The sequence below is a fragment of the Pteropus alecto genome, unplaced genomic scaffold, assembly GCF_000325575.1.
Source record: "Pteropus alecto unplaced genomic scaffold, ASM32557v1 scaffold45, whole genome shotgun sequence".
NCBI lineage: Eukaryota > Metazoa > Chordata > Mammalia > Chiroptera > Pteropodidae > Pteropus > Pteropus alecto.
Genome location: NW_006442491.1, coordinates 8,167,872 through 8,190,974, shown reverse-complemented (window position 1 = coordinate 8,190,974; position 23,103 = coordinate 8,167,872). Strand labels below are relative to the sequence as shown.

At 35.6% G+C, this 23,103-nt stretch overlaps 2 protein-coding genes across 11 annotated transcripts in view; one reads left to right on the top strand and one right to left on the bottom strand.

Annotated features, from left to right (window-relative positions):
• The window catches only part of ESF1 (ESF1 nucleolar pre-rRNA processing protein homolog), a 59,855-nt gene extending 48,661 nt beyond the window's left edge, over positions 1-11,194 (bottom strand). Inside the window, exons 1-4 of the mRNA XM_006921581.3 lie at positions 11,075-11,194; positions 8,622-9,306; positions 3,303-3,697; positions 2,621-2,734 (exon numbers count right to left, since the gene is read on the bottom strand). Coding sequence (XP_006921643.1) covers positions 2,621-2,734; positions 3,303-3,697; positions 8,622-9,306; positions 11,075-11,101 — 1,221 coding nt within the window. The 5' untranslated portion in view covers positions 11,102-11,194. The remainder of the gene's footprint in view (positions 1-2,620; positions 2,735-3,302; positions 3,698-8,621; positions 9,307-11,074) is intronic.
• Positions 11,179-23,103, top strand: part of NDUFAF5 (NADH:ubiquinone oxidoreductase complex assembly factor 5) — a 29,916-nt gene continuing 17,991 nt past the window's right edge. For 2 of the 10 annotated variants that reach the window (XR_001517817.2, XR_003043088.1), the window contains exons 1-5: positions 11,185-11,486; positions 13,354-13,394; positions 15,761-15,824; positions 20,129-20,176; positions 21,511-21,614. Coding sequence is in view for 7 of the 10 variants with exons in the window: in XM_025039679.1 (XP_024895447.1) it covers positions 11,265-11,486; positions 13,354-13,394; positions 15,761-15,824; positions 20,129-20,176; positions 21,511-21,614 (479 nt within the window). In the remaining 3 variants the exon portion in view is untranslated. Of the gene's footprint in view, positions 11,487-13,353; positions 13,395-15,760; positions 15,825-17,946; positions 19,115-20,128; positions 20,177-21,510; positions 21,615-23,103 lie in introns of those variants that run through there. The other 8 variants (XM_025039679.1, XM_025039677.1, XM_025039678.1 and 5 more) reach the window with 8 other exon arrangements.

Below are 23,103 nucleotides of genomic sequence, written 5' to 3'. Positions count from 1 at the left end.
GTTATATCAGTTTCATTCTTAACTGTATTAAACAATTTCCAGATAAATTATTTCCCTTGAAAAGAAAACTATGGCTTAAAAAAAATGAGAATCAGAAGTGGAAAAAATGGCATAGATGATAGAGGCTTTGTTCATCTCTTTTGTAACCAAATCAAAGTTGTGACAGAAACACAGAGCAAAAACAGCAAGCAAAGTTGCCTGAGATCTAGATAAACAGAAGTACTACAACTAGGGTAGAAAGTAGGAGGGGGTGAAGACACGAGGCTGCCCAGTCCTGAGCAGCTGAGTGGGACAGAGGTTATGGCAGCTGTAACTGGCAGCTGCAGACGCTGCTTGCTTAAGGGGTCCATATCCGCGAGCGGACTTTCATGATGATGGAACTGCTAGTTCTGATCACCAGCGCCAGGTGGGATTCACAGAAGGCACCAGAGACTTACAGGGGAACACTGAGTTGTCAGTGAGGGCCGGGGGTGAGGCTCTCTCCTAGGCAGAAGTGCTGGAGGTATTCATTGTTCCCGTTGAGCCTTGTCCCTTCCCAGTGTGCGGAAACAGCACCGCCAGAGCTGAGACATCATCAAACTAGATAACAGAAGTCGCTTTGCCCAGAAGATTCCCTGAAACTCTGCAACTTGCAGCCCTGTCCAAGCCACATCCAATTGTGTCCTCGGCGAGTCCTATGCTCCTTGCTGAGCAGTGCCAAGACACACTGGTAGCAGCGGGCCCCAATTTCTGGTGTGGTCTCTTGAGGCAACTATAAGCTCAGCATCTGTGGACTGCTTGCTATCTAAACAAGTGGCCCCAGAGGGGAACAAACTGGGGCTAAACTTGGCCTGCAGCTGAACCCCTCTCAGGACCATGCCATTGGACATCTACTACACAAAATAATGCTAATAAGACCAGGAGACTTAGGAGCTTTGATTAGTACATATAAACATACACAGAAAGACAGTCAAAATGGGAAGACAAAGGAGCAGAAACCATATGAGAGAACAGAACAGAGATCCAGGAATAATGGCGTCAAGCAATGTAACAGATGCAGAGTTCAAAACACTGGTTACAAAGATGACCAATAAACTCAGGGAAAGTGTAGATGAATTCAGTGAGAACTTTAACAAAGAGATAAAAAACATAAAACTTGAAATGGAAATTATAACAGGGAACCAGTCTGAAACGAAGGACACATTATCTGAGATGATGAGTATATTAGAGGGAATCAACAGAGTAGATAAAGAAGAGGATCGAACCACCTATATAAAGGATGGGGAAGCCAAGGATACTTAATCAGACCAGCAAGATAAAAGCCAAGACTATAATAATAATTTAAGGAGCCTATGGGACACAATTAAATGAAAAAATATCTGTGTCATGGGAGTACCTCAAGGAAAATAAGAAGAGCTATTTGATGAAATAACAATGGAAAACTTCCCTAATCTGGTGAAGGAAATAGACATACAATCCCACAAAGCTCAGAGAGTCCCAAAAAAGATGAACCCAAAGAGGCTCACACCAAGACACGTTATAGTTAAAATGTCAAAGGTTAAATACAAAGAGAGAAGCTTAAAAGCAGCAAGACAAAAGCAGTTAGTTATCTACAAGGGACTAATAAGACTGGCAGCTGATTTCTCAAAAGAAACTATGCAGGACAGAAAGGTTTGGCACAAAATATTCAACGTGATGAAAACCCGGGATCTATAACCAAGAACACTTTATCCAGCAAAGCTAATTTAGAGTCCAAGGACAGATAAAGAGCTTTCCAGACAAAAATAAGCTAAAGGAATTCATCAACGCCAAGCCAGTATTATAGGAAATGTTGAAGGGACTTCTTTAAGAAAAGCATGAATGAAGAATAGTAATAATGACATTCCTATCCACAAGTACTTCAAATGGAAAAGAATTAAGTGCTCCAACCAAAAGATAGAGTGGCTGAATGAATAAGAAAACAAGGCCCTTACACATGCTGCCTACAAGAGACTCACTTCAGATTAAAAAACACAGACTAAAAGGAAGGGGATGGAAAAAGATATTGCCTTGATGGACCCAGAGGGTATATTGCACTGCATGAAATGCGTTGGATAGAGTAAAATATCGCATGATATAACGTACATGTGGAATTTAAAGAAAAAAATAAAAAACAACAACAACAAAAGTGGAAATAAACTCGTAAAGAGAATATTTTGAGGGCTACTAGATGAGTGAAGGAGGGAAACAGCAAAAAAAGGCAAAGGGATTAAGAAGTACAAATGGATAGTTACAAAAAAGACATGGAGATATAAAAGTGTAACATAAAGAAAATAATTAATAACGTAATAAATATGCAATGGAGAAGAGGGGTAATAAATTTAGTGGGGTGATCACCTTGTAAGTTATACAGATCTCTAACCACTATGCTGTACAACTGAAACTAATATATTATTGTAGGCCAGCTATAACTGGGAAAAAAAAAAAAACTAATTGAATTGTACAATGTAAATACAAGCAACTGTCTATTATATTTCAATAAAGCTGGGGGGAAAAAATGTATGCCTTCGACAAAGTTATGCATTAAACAGTAAAAGAAAATAAAAGAAAATCAACTTTAAACACTTAGAAATACTTACTTCAAAATGAAATCAATTCTCACCTTTACAGAAAATATAACTCCTCCTTTAGGTTTAAATGAATTGAACAGAGCCAGCAAATCTTTTGCCTTTAATCTATCCCAGTCCATGTTGCAAACTGCTAATCGATGTGTAATCTGAGAAATAAGAAAAATTATATTATATAATGTATGTCATTCCTGATGCATGCATAATAAAGATGCTAAAATATAATGTCTTCCTTCTCCCAAAATCTGAAATAATCTATAAAATATTTACCTAAGGAGTTTCAATATGTAAAAGACAACTTCAGATTAGTCATACAAGTTATCTGTCAACAGATAAGCACTTTCTCTAGCTTGGTTTTTGGTTCCTGAATCAGAACGTGATGACGAGCTGATTTTGTTAAGCTATTTTGCCAGTCATGCAGGAATGGGGAAGTTGAGTATGGAACCCTGTAGCATTTCTAACAGGTGCAATAGAATTTGTAATCAAGTTATTTTCTACAAATTTCATGTGATGTTTATTTATGTAGAACTTCTTCCTTTATCTGCTTGGACAGATATCTAATTACTATAGACATATTCCATACCAAGAAGTTTTAATCAGAATCATCAAGAGTATCATTTACCAGTAAAGCTTCTCCCACTTAATGACATCAGTCCCACCATCCATAAAAGCTACTTGTACTATGTTCTTCACAAACAATCTTATTCAAAAGATTACCTCATCACCCCGAGGAGCATCTTTATCTAGTTCTCTCCAAGCATGCTCAAAACCAGATTCCTCTGGAAGTACATCTGCCATATCTTCTTCATCTTCCGAACTAGTTTCTATATTTCCTTTGCCTCTTGCAAGATCAGGGCCACTGTCACTTTCATCATCAATCTCACTATCATCACTTTCATCCTCCTCCTCCTCATTTTCTTCATCATTATTATCATCATCGTCATTATCATCAGCTGAAGATCTAACGCCTGTAATTCCATCTTCAGATTCTTCATCACCTCCTATCTCACTGGCACTTTCTAAATTTTCCTCCAGAGCATTTTTATCAAGGATTTTACCACCCATTGAGTTTTCATAATCATCATTGTCTCTTGCTATTCTAAGTGGAACCACTGCAAAAAAGTTAGAGAGAGAAATTAAGAAAATATAAACACTGAATTTTATTGAATTCAAGTTATTTTGACCTCAAATCCAGTAAAAATATAATTTCTATGAAACAGATTAAATATAAATTCAGCAAAATTCATGTCTAACCAAGTTAATAGAAATCTTAATATATACCCAGGTCATATAAGTAGATTCATACATTCATTCAATATTTATGGAGTACTCATTAGGTGCTCAATATATAATCACTGGTAAAAGAGAAGCAATCAATGCCCTCAATGAACCTCCAGTCAAGTGAAGAGGACAGATAGACAGACACTGATCAAATAAAACCAAATCAATACACTTTAAATACACACACACACACACACACACACACACAATTATACTAGGAAAAGTGCCAAGAAGGACTGTTATATGATGCTATGAGAACATATAATAGGGGTCCTTAAGCGAGTCCTGAGTTGCTACTTGAAGGATAAAGAGGATTTAAGTAGTCAAGGTTAGACAAATAGATTACGGAAATGTTTAAACACCAAAAGCATAGGGAAAGCTCCACTAATAGAAAAAAGCTGGAAGGCATGTCTGGATTGCAGACAGCCATAAGAAAAGTAAGAAATTAAACTAAAGGGTTAAACTATCCAAAAACCATGTAGAAGATTTGGACTTTGTTGTAAAGTAATGAAAAGCCACTGTTATTTTCAGAAGGAAAGACATTAGATTTGCATGTTGAGGAGACTACCTTGACTATGTTACCGAAAACTGGAGTGAGTGAAGAGTGGATGTAAATAGAGAATTAGAAGGGTAGTATGTACTCTTGGCAAGAAATGAAGGTATCACTAAGTTGGTGGTTATAAAAATGTAGAGAAATGAACAGAGCTCCCTCTGACTTTCACAATCAGTTAGACGGTAAAACCAATAGTAATTGGTGACAGGTGCACGGTACAGGGCAAAGGAGTTTTAGAAGTGCCAAAAATGAGTCTTATCTTCTTGGTTAGTGGAGCTAGCTGTACAGATAAACAAGCAATGTTGGAAGAGAAACTGTTTGGTATAAGTAGATCATGAGTTCAGTTTTGAATATGTTGAATTTGAAGTGCCTCTGAGTCATCCAAGAAGACATAGCAAGGGCACTGGCTGTGGAGTCTATAGTTCAGAGAAGTCTGGGCTGGAGATAAAATTTTTGACTCAAACATGTGTAGTGATAACAAGTTGTGATGTGAATAACATTATCCACGAAGGCAGTGAAAGAATGACTTTTCTGCTAAATCTTGAACTTTGTAACTTACAGTTAGCAATACATGAGTGGAAGACTGTTTTCACTTAAATTGGATATTTTAAGCCCTCACAACTCTGGAAGGGCTCATTTTCTATTTCTAAAACAATCATACCCTATCTATGGGCGTGTCTGTGTATAGATATCTTATATATTTTTTTGCATCTTTAAATTGGAACTTAGTTGAAGACTAGGAATGAAATTGGAACTTAGTTTTTCTCTTGGTCCTATAATCTTATAATAGTCATTCATTGACCAAGTATTTATTATCTACTACGTACAAAGCATTGGGTTAGGGAAAGGGAAAAGGGAGATGATTTCTAATGTGATTCCATGCTCTTGATGGGTTCATAAACTAAAATAAATTGTTTACTGATTTATGAATCTATGTTCTAAAGCATCACAGAGAGAAAGAAACATCTAAATCTGCCTGCGGGGAGATATTTATAAGGAAGGCTTCACAAAGATGCCATTTGACCTGAAACTAAATGGAAAGGATTTTTTTCAGGAGGAAAAGTAGGAATGGGCTTTTATTTTAGTACCACAAGAGTGTGAGGAGTAATAAAAAGTAACTAACTAGTAGCTGTGAAAAAGCTGAAAAAGGGCATTATCGTAAGTTCTATTTGTGAGATCAGAAAAACATCACCATACTAAGGTAAGCAACAGAATTCACTTTTAAGCAACATGCTCAGAGATAATACCTTAGGGACCCAGCTCCATCTACCAATGCAATATTTCTGAAGCATTAGTCATCATATTACTTTTATGGTTTTTACATATCACTGATATTTTTCATTAAATTAAATATTTTTAAATTAAATTTTAAAAATTAGCTTTGTTCTAAGTAATATCCTTGAAATCACAGATGAGATGTAGTGGTTATGTTTTTTCTTAAGATGATGAAATAAATACATAACCATTAACATAAAAAAAAAGCTGAGTAACATCTCACACCTTTTCACATGACAGTGGTACACATATCATACTTTGAGTGTGATACATAAGAAATTTAAAGACATCTAGTATTTTAATATTTTTTGCAAAATCAAATATATTCAGAGTGTTTATTCAATCTTTGCTCAGAGCCCAACATGTACAAAGCTTTATGCTTGATAATGTGGGATTACCTCTTATTCCTAAATGGTACTGCTCTAGCAGTAACTGTAAACACTACTACTTATCCAGCTACTTGAAAAAAACCAAAAACCAAAAAACATCATTTTCTGCCTAATTATAAAAGTAATGAATGCTTGTTGCAAAAAAATTAAGAAAATATAAAGAAAGGATGAATTTTTCCCTCAGATAAGTGGGTAGTTAGTTATTTTCCTACATAACTCCCTAAGTTTGTTTTCTATGACATAACCACTAATTTATTTTTAAGTAGCTGGTCATACCATTTATGCTATTTTGTAACCTATTTTTTAAACTGCATATATCACAGTCATGTTTGGATATACCACATCCAATCTCCTAATGATTTATGTTACTTTTTAAAACAATTTAAATACAATGCTACAATGCAAATTTTTTGCACGCATGTCAAATTATTTACTTAAAATAAATTCTTAGAGGGCAAGTACTGGGCATCGGCAACTTAAAATGACACATAATACCAAACTTCAACTCCTCACATCACTTTCACTTAATAGCACCTAAAAAAATCTCCGGCACACAGCAGCTGCTGGAATGATAACTGATGACTAACGAACAAAAGATGGTTATAGACAGTCACTTAATTCCTATTTATAGATAATGCCTTTTCTAGACTGTGGAACTACAGTACATGACATGTGCGGTAGAAAGATTCAAAGACTTGAGTTGCAGGCCCAGCCCTGTGTATCCTCACATAAATCACTTTAACCCTGTTTCCTGATTGATAAATCCTAATTTCTCAAGGTTATTTAGAATATTAAAGATATATAAAATGATTCTGTAAAATCAATCCAAGATTTGGATACATTATATTGATCTAGTGCCCTAAATCTAGTGAAATTTAAAGTATGCTAGACTAACTTACATCACAAATTCAGCATCAAACCAACCTTATTATTGTTCTCATTTTGGTCTTAATTGTCCAATCAGTAACCAGACTTCTCCTATCCCTTTTCCTTATATCTTACTTTGCTGCCTGGTTTCACTACAAATGGAATGGGATCCCATATACCTGACCCCCCTAATCCTTGCTATTTAGAATTCTGTCCTACCTTCCCAATGTGATCTCAGCCTGTCAAGATTTCTGCCTTTTCCTGATGCCTACCTTTCTTGGGTCCTGTAATTATAACCAGCCTTTGTCTAACTAATCTGAATATCACCAATTTTCAGTTATAATATCAACCAGCAACACCTACACTCACCATTTACTGCTGCCAGCGGTGACGCAAAATTTTAATAAGCTTAATAAATATGTAAATATGAACTAAAATCAGATGTTTCTTATTTCATTCCAAACAGCCATTTCTAGTTATATTATCTGCTCACTCCTTCAGAGATCTTATTACTAATCAAATGGGAATACTGATCTCTTCTGAACATACCCAACCATATATCTTTGCTCACAAAGTCCTTTCCATGTAGAATACTCTACAAATTTTTGTCTCCAAATTTAATCTTTCCAAATCCCTACCAAAATAGCACATCACATATGAATTTTTCTCTGATTACTCTATCTTGAGTGACCTATTCCTCCAAATTCTATAGACCTCTGCTAAACATCTTCTATGGCACTTAAAATTATTCTATTTTATATTATGGTTCTAATTTCTTCCACTTTAGATCTGCACTGTCTGATATGGTAGCCAGCAGACAATGAGCACCTGAAATGTGACTTATCCAATTTGAGATTAGTATAAAATAGAATGTAAAATATCCCATTACATTTTTAAAATTGATTACACATTGAAATTTTTTTTGGATATATTAGGTTAAATAAAACAATATTAATTTCACCTGTTTCTTTTTACTTTTTAGTGTGTCTACTTGGAAACTCAAAATTATGTATTTCTATTAGGTAGTGCTTCTTTTAACAAAGGCAACTGCTTAGTTTAGCAAGCTGCTATTTGCAATAGGGGATCTGCAAAGGGGCAAGAAAAGCTGAAATCAAGGCCAAATTCCATTCACCATATTATGTACTATGCAGGGGGCTATGTCTGTTTAGTGGAAAAGAACCTGTTGCTTCACTCAAAGGTGCTATACCTCACCGAACTGAGTTGTATGTCCAGGACATATTTTTTTTATTTGTACAGGCATTATATAGGCTAGCAGTAGCTCTGAGAGGGGAACCATGTCTTATTCACGTTCTGTCAATAAAATGAAGGAATGAGCACTCAACTATACTATTTTCTTCAGACATACCTCTTCTTATCACTTGATAAGTATAACACTATGTGATTAGAGAATATAGCTCTTACCAGCAGCCACCAAATTTGTTTAGCCTCACGACTTAAATGTTTATATCTCTTCTAGCCATTACAGAACCAAATCAAAAATTAATAGTGACTATATGGTATTTTTTTTTCGTATCTTTATACCTTCAAATAAGCACCTGACAATTCCCATTAGACTATGAAAATACTTATTATATATGCTTACTTTTTTTACAAGATCAGAATAAAAATAAACAACGCACTACAAAGAATCCTTAATTTTTTCCAACGGACCTGATTGCATTTGTCTTTTTGTCTCAGAATACTTGCTCTTGGGAGATTTCATAATTTCAGAAGCGCCCAAGTCCACTGTCCTTGGTCTTCCTTTGGGACATGAGTCTGTATTATGTTGAACAATGTTTTTTTCCATTTTTGTACTTTCTGCTATAAATTTTTCACTATCTTTCTTGGGACTTATTTTTGAATCTACCTTCTTAGATTTGCATGAGTTTTTCATTTTCTGAATTGTGTCAGAGTTATCTAAATTGTTTTTCTTTCCAGAATCCTTTTGGCTAATTTTCTTGCTTTCTTTTTTTTTCTCTTCAACTAGATTTTTTGATTCCATTTCGTTTTTAGTTTGTTTTTTTTTCTTCTTCATTTTCTTTTGGTTCAATGCTTTGTTATCATCATCGGAGAGATCTGAATCAGAATCTGAAAGGTCATAAAAACGTTTCAAGTCCTCTGTAGTGCTGTGGTTGACAGGGCGTCCTCTTTTATCCACAGCATAATTCAACTTGAACTTTTTGTCATGAAACATTGCTCGAAATCTCTTGTCAATTTTGACTTTTCGATCCTTTTCTGGCATTTCCCAAAATCTTGGGTCCTTTGTAATCCGCCTAAATCGCTGGTCACTCATTATTTCTTGTTTGGATGCCATTTTTAAACGTCTGACTGGACAAATGCTTGAAGAAACCAAATACTAAAAAATAAAACAAATGTTACAATAATTGTTAGGAATAATGAAATGAGAATTTGGGGGGAATATTAATTCACAATATAGTCTAAGTTAAATGCAAACAAAGTCAAGTCTAATTTCATTTAGAAACTTATTCTGAGTCACATGGAGAAAACCAAAAACTATCAGAATATTCTCTTTTGATTACAGAACATTTTTTTTCTGTATTTTTAATTTTTCAATTACAGTTGACATACAATATTAGTTTCAGTTGTACAACATAGTGATTAGACTTTTATATAACTTATGATCACCCTGATAAATCTAGTACCCATCTGAAACCATACAGTTATTATAATATTGACTATATTCCTTCTACCATACATCTCCATAACTTTTTCTATTAAAGTTGACATTTATTATTATATTAGTTTCATGTGCACAGCGCAGTGGTTAGCATTTATATAATTTACAAAGTGATTCCCCTAGATGAGTCTAGTACCCACCTGGCACTATGTACTTATACTACAATATTATCGTAATATTGTAATATTCCCTATGCTGTGCTTTACATCCCTGTGACACTTCTTAATCCCTTTAACTTTTTTCCCCACCCTCTAAACCACCTCCCATCTAGCAATCACCGGTTTGTTCTCTATTACAGAGAGCATTTGAAAAAATAAATTTAAGGCAAAGCAAGCACAATTCAAGGGCAAATGCTTACTAGCCAATTGTACTCAGAATTTCTATATTTCTATTTGTATACTTGTATGTGTTACAAGCTAAAAGCTAATGTTAATTAAAAGATTTCAAAGCCTCAATTGGTCTTATTTTTTTCTTCACATTCTGATACCATTCTGTTAATACTTACCTCATGCTACTTCAAACAGCCTTTAGTTCTACAAGGCTAGTCTCATAACTAAACAAACCAAACTCATCAGGTTTAGTCCACAAAATTCCTTCTAGATGGGACCATCCTTCAAGAACCAGGTAAGGTCTCATTCTAGTTAATAAACATCACTTCTTTCAATATTTTAATCTTAGACGTGATAAAGGCCCAAAATGACTGATTCTCCTCCAAAACATATTGTGTGTGTGTACAATCAGTATTGTTTCTTGGAAATAGCCACTAATGATTTAGTATCTCTAGATTTGATTTTTGCAAAGCCAAAAGTCACTGAAATCTAAAAGCAAAAAGTAACCAATCAAACAGGGTAGAGTTACTTTGTTTCAAAAGCATGGCTTGATGAAAAAGCTGTATTTTTTCTTTAAAATTAGAAACAACTTTTTATATACCAAGAAAACTTACATGCTTAAAAACAGTATTAACAATGTCGAGCTCTTTCTATGTGCCAGGTATGTCCAAAGAGCTTTAGATGTATTAAAGCCTTTAACTAACCGAACACCGTTACGACGTAAATACCGTCTCATCCAACTATCAGAGGTAATGTATATAAATGTTTAGAACAAAAGCACTCGACAAACGCTTGATACACAAGGAGGAGAAGGCAACCTGGCCTCACCCCCAACGCCAGCCCTCAGCTCCGTGGTCCACCCTCCCCTTATATCTACTCTCTAACACGGGGAACACTGGGGTGGCCCAAAACGAGGGTCTCCTTCCCGACGCTATTTTGGCGCAGCTATTGGACTGAGGTCCCTCGACAAGACCCTGAGCAGAACCAAGGAACTCTGGGCCCTAAAGAGGAAGGGCGCATCTTTCACAAATCCGGAGACGCTGTCATGAACTGTTTCTGCTCGCTTCATAGTCCCTGTTGAACCCAATTCCACTCACCTCGTTGGAGCCCTCTCGGAACCTCATGTGAGACCCACACCCACAATCCTCCGCGTGACGCTCCGCCGTAACGGCACGCGAACTGGGTCAAACTACTTCCTCTTTTCTCCTACAAAGAGCTCTAGTCTAAAGAAGCCGCGGCGGCGCATGCGCACGACAGAGGCGCCTGCAAGTGGCGTCATCCAGGGAGATGCTGCGGCTGACCAGGTTCTCCCTCCTGGGGCGGCGACCTCCGGTGGCGAGGGTCCCCGCGAAGAACCTCGGCCTCAGAAAGGCCGCCTCTGGCAGCTCTCCCTCGGGCAGCGCCTCGCCCAGAGCCCTAAATATCTTCGACCGGGATTTGAAGAGGAAACAGAAGAACTGGGCGGCGCGGCAGCCTGAGCCTATGAAGTTTGACTACCTGAAGGACGAAGTGAGTTCGTCTGGGGCGGCGGGGTAGGGCAGCGCGGAGTCTTGGTTTTGGGTCTGGGCCTCCGGCCAGGCCCGGAACGACCCTACCTTGCTGTGTGACCTTGAGCAGCGCCTTGCCTGTCTGGGCCGCTACTGTAATCACGGGAGGGCTGGGGTCGGATATTTGTAAGGTGCTATTCGTTCGTTCGTTCCTTCGTTCAGTCACTCAGCAAATATTGCTTGAATTACGAGGTATGTCCAAGGCAAAGTGGATAGTCCAATTGAGATGTGCTGTTAAGTGTAATGTACACTTGGATTTCAATGACTTAGTATGAAATAAGAGTGTGAAATATTTCTCTATTAACTTTTTATATTGATTACACTTTGAAATACTTTTGATATATTGGGTTAAATAATACGTAAAAATTAATTTCTTCTCTTTTTACTTTATTTAAAGTGGCTACTAGAAAATTTTAAATTTCACATGTGGCTCTCATTGTTTTTCTATTGGCCAGCACTGCTGTAAAAGAATGTGAAGCTATTGAATGGTTATAAGCAGTGGAGTGATCTGGTTTACGTTTAGGAAGGTCAAATTAAGATACATTAAGATCTTGGTTTCTCTTTGCTGGTTTGAGAGACCGCTTCCTCTCTGCCCTGGTGGACTAGGAACTGAGGACAGGTTCTAGACAGGCAACACCTAACCAGGCCTGTGTAAATGTTTCTTCAGCGATGGAACAAAATTGAAGTCAAGTAAAACGAGCTCTTTCAAGCCAATGCAGCAAACAATTATTGAGCTACTTAGGGCAAGCCCTGGCCTGAGCAGGTGATTGACTCTTTGTTCTCTGGGTTCATGATGGCATGTACTTAGAGTTTTGCATTGCTGGCCATTCTTCTTCAAGAAAAGCTCCTGGGTTACAATTTGAGGTCTTGCCAATGTTCAGGACTAGAATAAATGACATAACATATATGAGAGTTCTTTTTATAATTAATACAAGGTAGTCATATTAGAAATGATGTGCAAAGTGAACTCCTCTGGAAGTGCTTGAATTACGAGGTATGTCCAAGGCAAAGTGGATAGTCCAATTGAGATGTGCTGTTAAGTGTAATGTACACTTGGATTTCAATGACTTAGTATGAAATAAGAGTGTGAAATATTTCTCTATTAACTTTTTATATTGATTACACTTTGAAATACTTTTGATATATTGGGTTAAATAATACGTAAAAATTAATTTCTTCTCTTTTTACTTTATTTAAAGTGGCTACTAGAAAATTTTAAATTTCACATGTGGCTCTCATTGTTTTTCTATTGGCCAGCACTGCTGTAAAAGAATGTGAAGCTATTGAATGGTTATAAGCAGTGGAGTGATCTGGTTTACGTTTAGGAAGGTCAAATTAAGATACATTAAGATCTTGGTTTCTCTTTGCTGGTTTGAGAGACCGCTTCCTCTCTGCCCTGGTGGACTAGGAACTGAGGACAGGTTCTAGACAGGCAACACCTAACCCAGGCCTGTGTAAATGTTTCTTCAGCGATGGAACAAAATTGAAGTCAAGTAAAACGAGCTCTTTCAAGCCAGTGCAGCAAACAATTATTGAGCTCTGAGAAGAGAATGAGCGAATACGTTTAGTCTTAATTTCCTTAAATTGACTTCTGAAGTAATTTGCTCCAATTTTTTTTTCCTGGGAAATTTTAATATCTTATGTTCCTATTCAGATCTGAAAAGAAAGTTGCTGTGGTCAAATTGAAAAGAGAATAAAAGGAAGTCTTTATAAACATGTTGAAACATAAGTAATGTATGGATTGTTGAATCCTGGAAAAAGTGTGTTACTTCTCTGTTAAACCTACTTCTTTTACCTTGTGTACATCGTTGCCTCTTGAAATCCTTTAGGTTGGAAGTCGGATCGCAGATCGTGTATATGACATACCCAGGTATGTATTGACAAGTAATAATAAAATACAATCGACTTTTGACTTGAGACATGAGAGATTAAATGCTGAGAGCCTGATAGTTGGAATAGCAGAACCTGGAGGAATTCATTACCAGGATTAGTGATTTTAATCACTTTCTAAGTCTCTTCTTTTTTATGTCTGGGAGAGCTAGTGTATTTTCTTCATTGTTGCCTAGAAAAAGAATGAATGGAAACACACAACACCTAGTTTCTCTCCAAGTCTGAATGACTGATCTACTTGATTTGGCCAAAAGTCAGTAATGGAAAGATTGTTCCAAAAATGGAGATAAAGAATTGACTACATGTCAGTTTTTAAGGTTTACTAAACCCACTTGAAAATAAACAACAGAATCTTTTACCATCTGAGTGAAGGAGAGTCTATCTACCTAGATTTGTTTCCCAGTCAGGTTATATCAGACTTTGGCCTTTTATCTTAAGTATTCCTAATGGCAGTAAATGTTCTATGACAATTATATAGAGGCAGATTTGAGAAAAGAATACTTTCTTCAAGTAATTATTAAAACTTTGATAGATTCTTTGGTCTATGTTAGACATAATGAAAGCTTTACAGATTTGAGTTTACGTACCAGGAACCATAGTTAATGGCTTTGTTGTTGAATTGCTCTGTGATGTTAGTAAATCACTTTTTGTGCTCCTTTTTTTAAAAGACATCTATTAAATTAGACCGATATGGGATTAATTTAGTACATTTGCCTACAAAAAAGAGAATTTTGTAAAATCACAAACTCTCATATTTTAGATATATCCTTGCTACTAAAGAGCCTTAGTATAAATTAATTTTGTAAGATTTAAAAAAAAAGCTTTATTGTTGCAAATAATCACTCCCATTTCATCTGTTTTATTAGTTCCATTATTTTAATGATCTGAAAAATAGTTAATTCTCTAAACTGTATTCATTTGTCTGGATTTGAGGCCATTTGTGATTTAATAAAAGAAACATTAAATTTTCTAAATCAGTTTGGATTTTACAGTGTTTTTATATCATAGTATTGAACAAGTCTCTGGAGAGACACGTGATTATCACTAAAAGCATGTCTTAAACTAATATTAATTCTTTGGAATTAAATGATTAAAAATAACGATCTTAATGTCCTAGCACTAATATTCTGTTACTAGAAAGAGTAGTTTATAATTGTCAGCACTGATCTTTTGATGCTTTTAAAGTACTAAACCCACAGATTATTAAATGTCCTATTTGTGGCTTAATACTGTTTTAGTTAGTGATAATAATTTATAACTAACTTTTGTTGAGCATTTGTGCTGTGCTAAATACATGCACTGTTTCATAAAATTTTCACACCAACCCAGAGGGAAGTAATAACTTCTATTTTATAGATGAGGAAACTGAAAATCCAGCAAGATTAAATCACTTGTCTGGTACAGAGCCAGTAAATTGCAGGCCCAGAATTCTAACTCATGTCTTCTTAACTGCAAAGCCTGTGTACTTCACTGTGCCTGTGTTCACAATCAAGATAGAGGACATTAGGTAAAGAAACCATTCTTTCTCACCAGTGGTTCTCAAACTGTGCACTGTATTCTATATTTTCGACATAGGCTCTTAACAGAAATTGAAAAGGGACTCTTGGTTTCAATAGGAAAAATATTATCAGTGGATAAAATTTTAAGTTTTTTATTTACAAGTTTTTCATAAACCTATAGCCTACAATTAGATGTGTGTACCGATTTAGTATGACACAATATATTTAGAGGAGACAGCATAGCATAGAGGATAATAGTTCTGGTACAGGATTCAAACTGACTGAATTCAAGTTCTGATTGCTACTTTTTAGTTGAATGACCTTTAGGTGATTTATTTAACTCCTAGCACTTAGCATACTGCTTTGAACCTGGTAAGATTGCAGTAAAAGTTAGCTGTTACTTAGTTGGTGTTTTGTTTTGTTTTGATTTTAGTTTAACATTGATACATCATGATATTTCACATGATTTCTAAGTCATCTGCTGCTTCAACAAATTGGAGAAATAGAGATAATTAGTAAAGTTTCATGCTAATTTACGTTAACTTTTTTCATTCTTTATCGGGATATATTATCAAATTAAAATACCCCCACGGAATCTTCTTTGCATTCATGTCATGGAGCAACCATATGAAAAGACGATTGATTGTGAGGTCCTGTGAGTGGCTGGACCAGGTGAACTTGCTCTGTCCAGTATGTTCTCTGGGAGTTAGAGCTTGCAAACAAGGCAGAAAAGGCAGATAATATAACTTTTTGAAAGTTGCATTCACTTTCAAATTAGTATCTTACTTAATTATTCTATGGACAGTACTATTACAAACAAAACGTAACTTCTGTGTCTGTTTTTTAGAAATTTCCCCCTTGCTTTGGATGTTGGTTGTGGAAGAGGTTACATAGCACAACATTTGAATAAGGTATATTTACTCTATGATTTAATTTATTTTGAGAAATAAAATTGCCTGATTTTAAAGTAAGAAATTCCTAATCATATTTGGATTATATCAGAATCGCTAAGTTTTTTTTTTAAGTGGTTGAACCAGTGGTTATTTTGTGTCCTTCCTCACAAAAAGACTTCCTTAAAATCTTTTCTCTTTACATGGAATCTATTTTATACAGTGTTCCTAGTGATAGTTTCTTTAAATCTACATATGAGTTACCAGAGAAAGAGAGGAGAGGGGAGGGAAGGAGGAGTAAAAGAGGTCAAACGTAGCGACAGAAAGAAATCTAACTATGGTTGGTGAACACACAATGCAATATATATGACATATTGTTGAATTGTATCCTTGAAACTTATTGGATTTTGTTGAGCAATGTCACCCCAATAATTTTAATAATAATTAAAAAACTAGATAAGATACATTGCTCTTTATTCCTACTTTGTTCATATGTCTTTAATAATTCACAATAAAATCAGATGTTCATTTAGAAAATGTGATTAAGCTAATTTTTTTTTGCTAGGAATAAACATTAATTTCAGTGTGATTAATTATAAGTAGCCCTTATATTATGCTTATATCATTTTATTTTGCATTTTCTAATTTAGACCATAAAGATATTCATTTATTGTATTAGCACACAGAGTAAAGTGAGGTTTCTATATAAAATCTACATTAAAAAAACATGCTCTTGGGTCTGGGCTCGGGGTGGGGGGTGTGTGTGTGTGTGTGGCTCACAAAACACTGTATTTGATATTAGTAAATGCCATAAAAATGGTATAGTTATTTAACTGCAACAGTATTTAAGGGAGTGAAAAACTCAGTAGGAGTTCATGTGGTCAAAGGCTTCTGAAAAGACACAGAATCCTATCTGGGATTTGAAAGAAACTGAATTGGTATTTCATAGGCAATGGATGTAAGGGCATGGCAGATGAAAAGGCACAGAGGTAGAATGCTGTCGGATGTGGTATAATGATGTAAAAGGCAGATTAATTTGAGGATGGTATGCAAGAAAGATTGAAGAAGGGAGATGACGAAACAGGAGATTGTGTTAAGCAGTGCAGGCAGTGTGGAGAGGTAAAGACCTGCCACCTATATGGAGGAAGCAATATATAAAGCAAGGGATATATGAGAGATACCTATTAGAATCCACAGAACGTCATAACTGATCAGATGTAGTGAGCACGGCAAATCAGTTCTTCTAGTTGCTCAAGGCAAAAAACTTATTTATTGATTCCTCTTGTGTTGTCCCCTCCTACATCGAATACCATAACAAATCTAACTTGGATTTCACAATATATACTTCTACCACTTCTTACCACTTTCCTATTACCATATTGGTCAATATTGTAGTAGCCTCCTTATTGGCTTCTTCCTTCTACCCTTGCCCATTCTCATAGCAAAGTAATCCTTTTAAATAACAAGTCAGTTCATTGTTAGTTCTCTGCTCAGAACTGTTGCTTCTTATCTAACTTAGTAATAATCCAGAATCTTTATCTATAAGGCCCTCAGTGATTTGGCTCTCCATCATGTCTGTGACCTTGTCTCTTTCCCCTCACTCCTCACTTTTCAGCAACTGGCCTCATTGCTCTTTCTCAAACTGGCCAGGGCTTTGCATTGTGCTTGTTGTCCTCTATGCTCTTCCTCACAATATTTGTGTGGCTTCCTTCTTCACCTCTCTCAGTTCTTTGCTCAAATGACCCCTCATCAAAGATCCATCCCTTCCTTGCCTGTGCTGTAAAATAGGGCCCCCATTCTCCACTGACTAGTTGCTTTATTGGTTTCCATAACATTTATTAGCACCTGATGTATGTTTGTTTATTTGGTGCCTCTTTTACTGGGGTATAAGTTCTATAGATTTGCTCATTTTGTTCATCCCTAAATTTCCATCACCTAGAACACACAATAAAGATTCATTAAATGCTTATTGCATGAATAAATGCAAGATAACTTTGAAGTTATGACTTCAGTAACTAGAAAAAGTCGGATGCAATGGGGTAAGGAGCAAGGGGTATTCCTATTCTAGGTATATTGAATTTCAGGTGATCATGGAATGTATTAGTGGAAATGTAGTTGAGGTAGTTGGAAATGTGGAATAGGAATTGAGGTGTTGAGGTGAGGAGGATTGACATGGGATTCAATATTCAGCTCTGCCACTTGCCTTCTATGTATACTTAGACCAGTTACCCAACTTCTCTAGGTCTCATTTTTCGTAAAACATGAGCAATAATGTATCTCCACATGTTGGCAAGAGATTAAGTGAGACAAGTTAAGTTTGGCAAAGTGGAGGCTATTGTTTTGATTTGGAAGCCTTTGTCAGAGGTGGCAATTGAAGCCATAGGAATATGTAAGCTCTCTGGGGCAAGAATTTAGAAAGGAACCTTCACAGTTGTATTGAGGGGTGAGAGAGTGAGGAGGAGCCAACAAGGATGCCAGGAATAGCAAGTTTAATGGAAAGGGTCTTAGTAAAGTATCTTTTGATTGTAAGAAGCAGAAATCTACTGAAGCCAGTTGAAATACAGGGACATTTATTACTTAGAGCTTTTTATGTCACAGACAGGTATGACAAGGAATGGGGACTTTGAAATGTCAGCATGAAGGCCCTTTTGTTCATGTGTAATCTGAGATTATGTAATTGCTGCATGATTTCCTTCTTTCTTATTTTTCCCTGCAGATAATCTCTGATGTTCATCAGTGGATGTGGCCCCAATATGAGTAACCTGTACCCTCTGGTGTGCTGAAGCTAGCTCATACCAGCACATGAGAGCTGACTATTAGCATTTCCCAAATCTGTGTTCAGTGACATCATGTTGATAGCTTGAAATCAGCCATTGTGGGAGTGTTTTCACCACAGAAATTGGCAAATGCTACAAGCAGTCTCTTACCAAAAGCCACTTATTAAATATTTACCAGAACTCACTGCCTCCACCGTGAAGTCTACATACTATTCCAACTCTGGAGACTTCTTCCTCATCTCTGAGTCTCTTGATTTAAATGTTCTCGTTAGTGACAGAGATAGGTAGTCTGATTGGCCTAAGTTTTACTCCTTGTACTGGTGTACTAGAGCTGGCTTGTGAGAGCCAAATGTGCACATCTCTTCCTAACTATACATTTAGCAACATCTTGTTGGCATGAAATCTGCCATTTTTGGAGTAGTTACACTATGGAAACTGGCAAACACTACAACTCAGGGCACTTTTTTTTTTTCAGAGCTTGTAATCAAATATTTACTGCACACCAGTTGCCTTCATGTAATCATCAGTGGCCAGGTAATGGTAGGGTAACCTTTCCAAGTTGTGGGCAGGGAAGTTCTTTAAAAAGGGATATAGATGAAGTAGAAAGGATTGGCTTCTCTAGCTGAGGAGGGGGACCAGAGTAGAAACTACTGAAGTTTCTAGGAGACCATCAACAGTGCTGTGCTTCAGAGAGGTCAAATGAAGTAGGACTGAAAGTAGACAGACTGTAGTTGGTGATTAAGTTACTAGTAATCTTCATAAATAGTTTTAGTAGAGCAAGGAAAGTGGAAATCTATTACCAAGAATTGAGGAAAAAGATCGAAGTAGAATTGTAGATTACAAACAGAACAACTAGAAGGTGGTTAGAGGAGATTTTTCAAGAATGGGCATCATATACCTGTTGTAAGGTGAGGAGAATAGACACAGAAGACAGATTGACGATTGGTAGAGACGATGATGAAGGGAGCAGGACCCTGGAGAAAAGGAGAGCCTAGTAGTCAGTATTAATCTGGGAAATAATTATTATTGTACCCTTTCCTCTTGGAAGGAAGAGAGAATAAGTGAAACAGAGGGAAAATAAAACTACTTAGTCCCCCCGCCCCCCACCAAGTATCTGTGTTTGTTAAGTATTTCTTTACTCTTTGTAAACTCTTTGAATAGAAAACTAAAAGGCAGGAAAACCATTCCAAGTCTTGTGGCACAAGACTGGGGACTAGCTCTCAGCAAATTATGCTTTGGAAAAGTTAATATATAAGCCTTAATCCAGTGGAGTAAATTTAAGGATGTTGATTATTCACACCTGTGTTCTCTATTTTAGTAAGTGTAGTTAAATATATTAACTATAAGGTTGGCTGCATATATTTAAGTCTGTGTAACTTAATATGTATTATTAAAGGTATTTGTGTACCCTACTCGTTTTATACAGAAGAATACTCTCACTAAACTGAAAATTAATCCGCAACTATCACATTAGCAATTTCGACATTTGATTTGTTTTATTACTGGATTTTTGTTTTTGTATTATCTGATCAGCTTTATTTTTTGCAGGAAACTGTTGGGAAGTTTTTTCAAGCAGACATAGCAGAAAATGCTTTGGTAGGTAGACTTTTAACACTATTGGTTTCTTATCTCCTTGTTTGATTTTTAGTTCTTTATAACACACATGAAAAAGAATTAAACAATACAGGAAATAGGAAGGAAAAATCACCCCTAGTCCCACCTGTCAGAGACATCTACTGGTGACATTTTGGTCTCTACCTTTGCAGATTTATAACTATATCCCCATCCTACAGATTTTATGCAAATGGTATTATGCAAACATGCCATGTTTTTCACAGAATAGGGCATTCTTTTATATCAGTGAATGACACACATATATTCCATCTTTTTAAATGGCTATATAGTATTCCAATATATGAATATTCCATGATTGTTTTTATATAAATTTGTGTTAAAGGGCATTTATATGATGATTCCATGATTGTTTTTATATAAATTTGTGTTAAAGGGTGTAAAATATCATCATATAAAGCAAATTTGTGTTTCATTTATTTTTCTCCTTGGGAATAAATTCCTAATAATGGAATTTATGGATTCCGGACTTATCTTGAAAGATTGAATTTTAACAAGAAAGTACTTTTTTCTCTTTTTCTTTGGCATCATTGGGCCAGTTGTTTTGTCTTCTGTCAATCTGATAGGCAGAAAGTAGAATCTCGTTATTTTTACTTGCATTTCTTTCATTACTGGTGTAACCAAATAACTGTTGATGTCTTTTGGCTACTCATATTTGGTTATTGGTATTTTTTAATTTGTGAATTTTATAGGTAATTTTGTGATGTGCCTATACTTTGTCTTTTATCTACTTTAGCCTTGGCATGTTTTTATTCTAAATGGTTTGTAAGAGCTTATTTTGTAGGGATATTAACAAATCATCATATATATTGTGAATATTTTCCTAAGTGTGTTGTTTACATTATTTATTGCTTTTTAGAAGTTTTTTTTTTTAATTTATCAAATATATCAAATTTTTTACAGTTTCTGGCTTTTGAGTCATGTTTACATAGGCATTTTCATCAATGAATATAAAAATGTTCACTCATATTTTCATCTAGTAATTTTATGGCTTCATTTATTCCACTGAAACTTTTAGCTTTCTGAGATTTGTTTTCGTGTGAGATAGGTATGCCTGTTTATGTTTTTCCAACAAGCTGGCCAGTTTTTCTGGATGATTTTAAGTGTCATTTACGAAATATTTTTTGAGTGCCTTCTCTGTGACTACCTTTTTTTTTGGCGTGGGGCGGGGGGGCAGATGGAGGGAGGAATAGAAACTGCCAAGTAAATATAACATTGACTTAAGTTTAACACAATGATTGTGTTAATTGAGATTTTATATAAATGTATTTTTGAACTTCTGTTTTTTTAACCATTAGAAGAATACCTTAGAAATGGAAATTCCTACTGTCAGTGTTTTAGCTGATGAAGAATTCCTCCCTTTCAGAGAAAATACATTTGACCTGGTGGTTAGCAGTTTAAGGTTGGTAATCCATTTGTACTTTTAAAAAATAAATGTTATAAATACATAATTTATGCTATAAAGTTTTAATATTATAAGGTAAAAAAATGGAGCAGATTCTTAATACCTTTTTTTTTCAGCCAGTTTCCTTGGTTTATAAGCTGTAAGATTTCTTTGGTAAAGAATTATGGATTACATGCTCCCTAGTGGAGATAATATGTTATAGTACCTAAACGTTTTTTTCCCCAACTTTTCTCAATTTGCTAAAGCTCATTTGTGATAGAAGGGTTTTCTTCCCTGATGTAACTTAGTATTTTGGAATTGATGTTGATGGGAGTGGGAGTTTAAAAGCATATGCTGATTCCAGTATTCAAAATGTTAGAGCATCCTTATAAACACATTCTGGTAAATAAGGAAAAGCTAGCATTTCCTTCAGTTTTAATTCTTTTCCACAGAAATGTAGTCCTTAAGGTTATTCTTTTTCCCTTTGTGCTTTCTACCACGTCCCTCTACATTTATTGCATAAGCATGTATTATAAATATTTATTGAATAATGATATGTCAAGCACTGAGCAAGATGCTTTGGAGGAATACATAAAGGAATTCAGACAAGAATTCTGTCCTCAAAGAACTAGTGTGTAATAGAGAAAATAAAATATTCTATATGGTACTTTATTTCTCCGGACTTATTATTATCAGATTTTCTTTCACAGATTCAACATGCTCAGTACAACCTTTTTGATACCTGTTTTTAGAGTGACCAATTGTCATGGTTTGTCAGTGCTAGCACTAAAAGGTCTGTGTCCCAAGAAACCCCTCAGTCCCAGGCAGATTGGGAAAGTTGGTCACCCTTGTTGTTTTCTTCAGTGAGTTTGTAAATCCTGCCCTGCTTTTTGAGGTGTGCTGAACAAATTTAGAAGAGTGTTCACAATCTATTGCTGAACCATTTTGAAAAGTATTCAGAATCCGTCATGAAATATAAAACATTACAGAGCCTTGGTATAAAGGAAAGAACCTTGGGCAGGGAGTCAGAATCCAAGTTTTAACTTTAGCTCATCTGCTTGTTATTTGCAATTAACTAATTCTGTTGCTTTCAGTTTCACAAGTGTGATAGAGCCTATAATATGATCTCTTTAATTTTTAAAGTATCTAATAATTGTTAGAAAACATCATGAAAGATAAATATAGGCTAATACAGTATGGTTTGAAATGGGTATTTAGTGCTGTTCTGGAAGTCAGCATTAGAGGATGCCATCTCTATCAGCAAAGTGTGACTCTATTCCACGGAGACTGTGATTTTTTGCTGTCATATAACACCATGCACTGTGAGAGGGCAAATAGAATCAAAAGACAATGCAAGAAGTTTCTTCAGTTAAGTTTTCAGTATATAGAACTCTGGATTTGTTTGTTTTCTTTTTTGATCTTAAAAACCTGGGGTGTTAATTTATCAGAAAACTCACTTAGCTAAATTTTTGATGACTAAAACTGTTTACTTTGGGAAAATTATAGG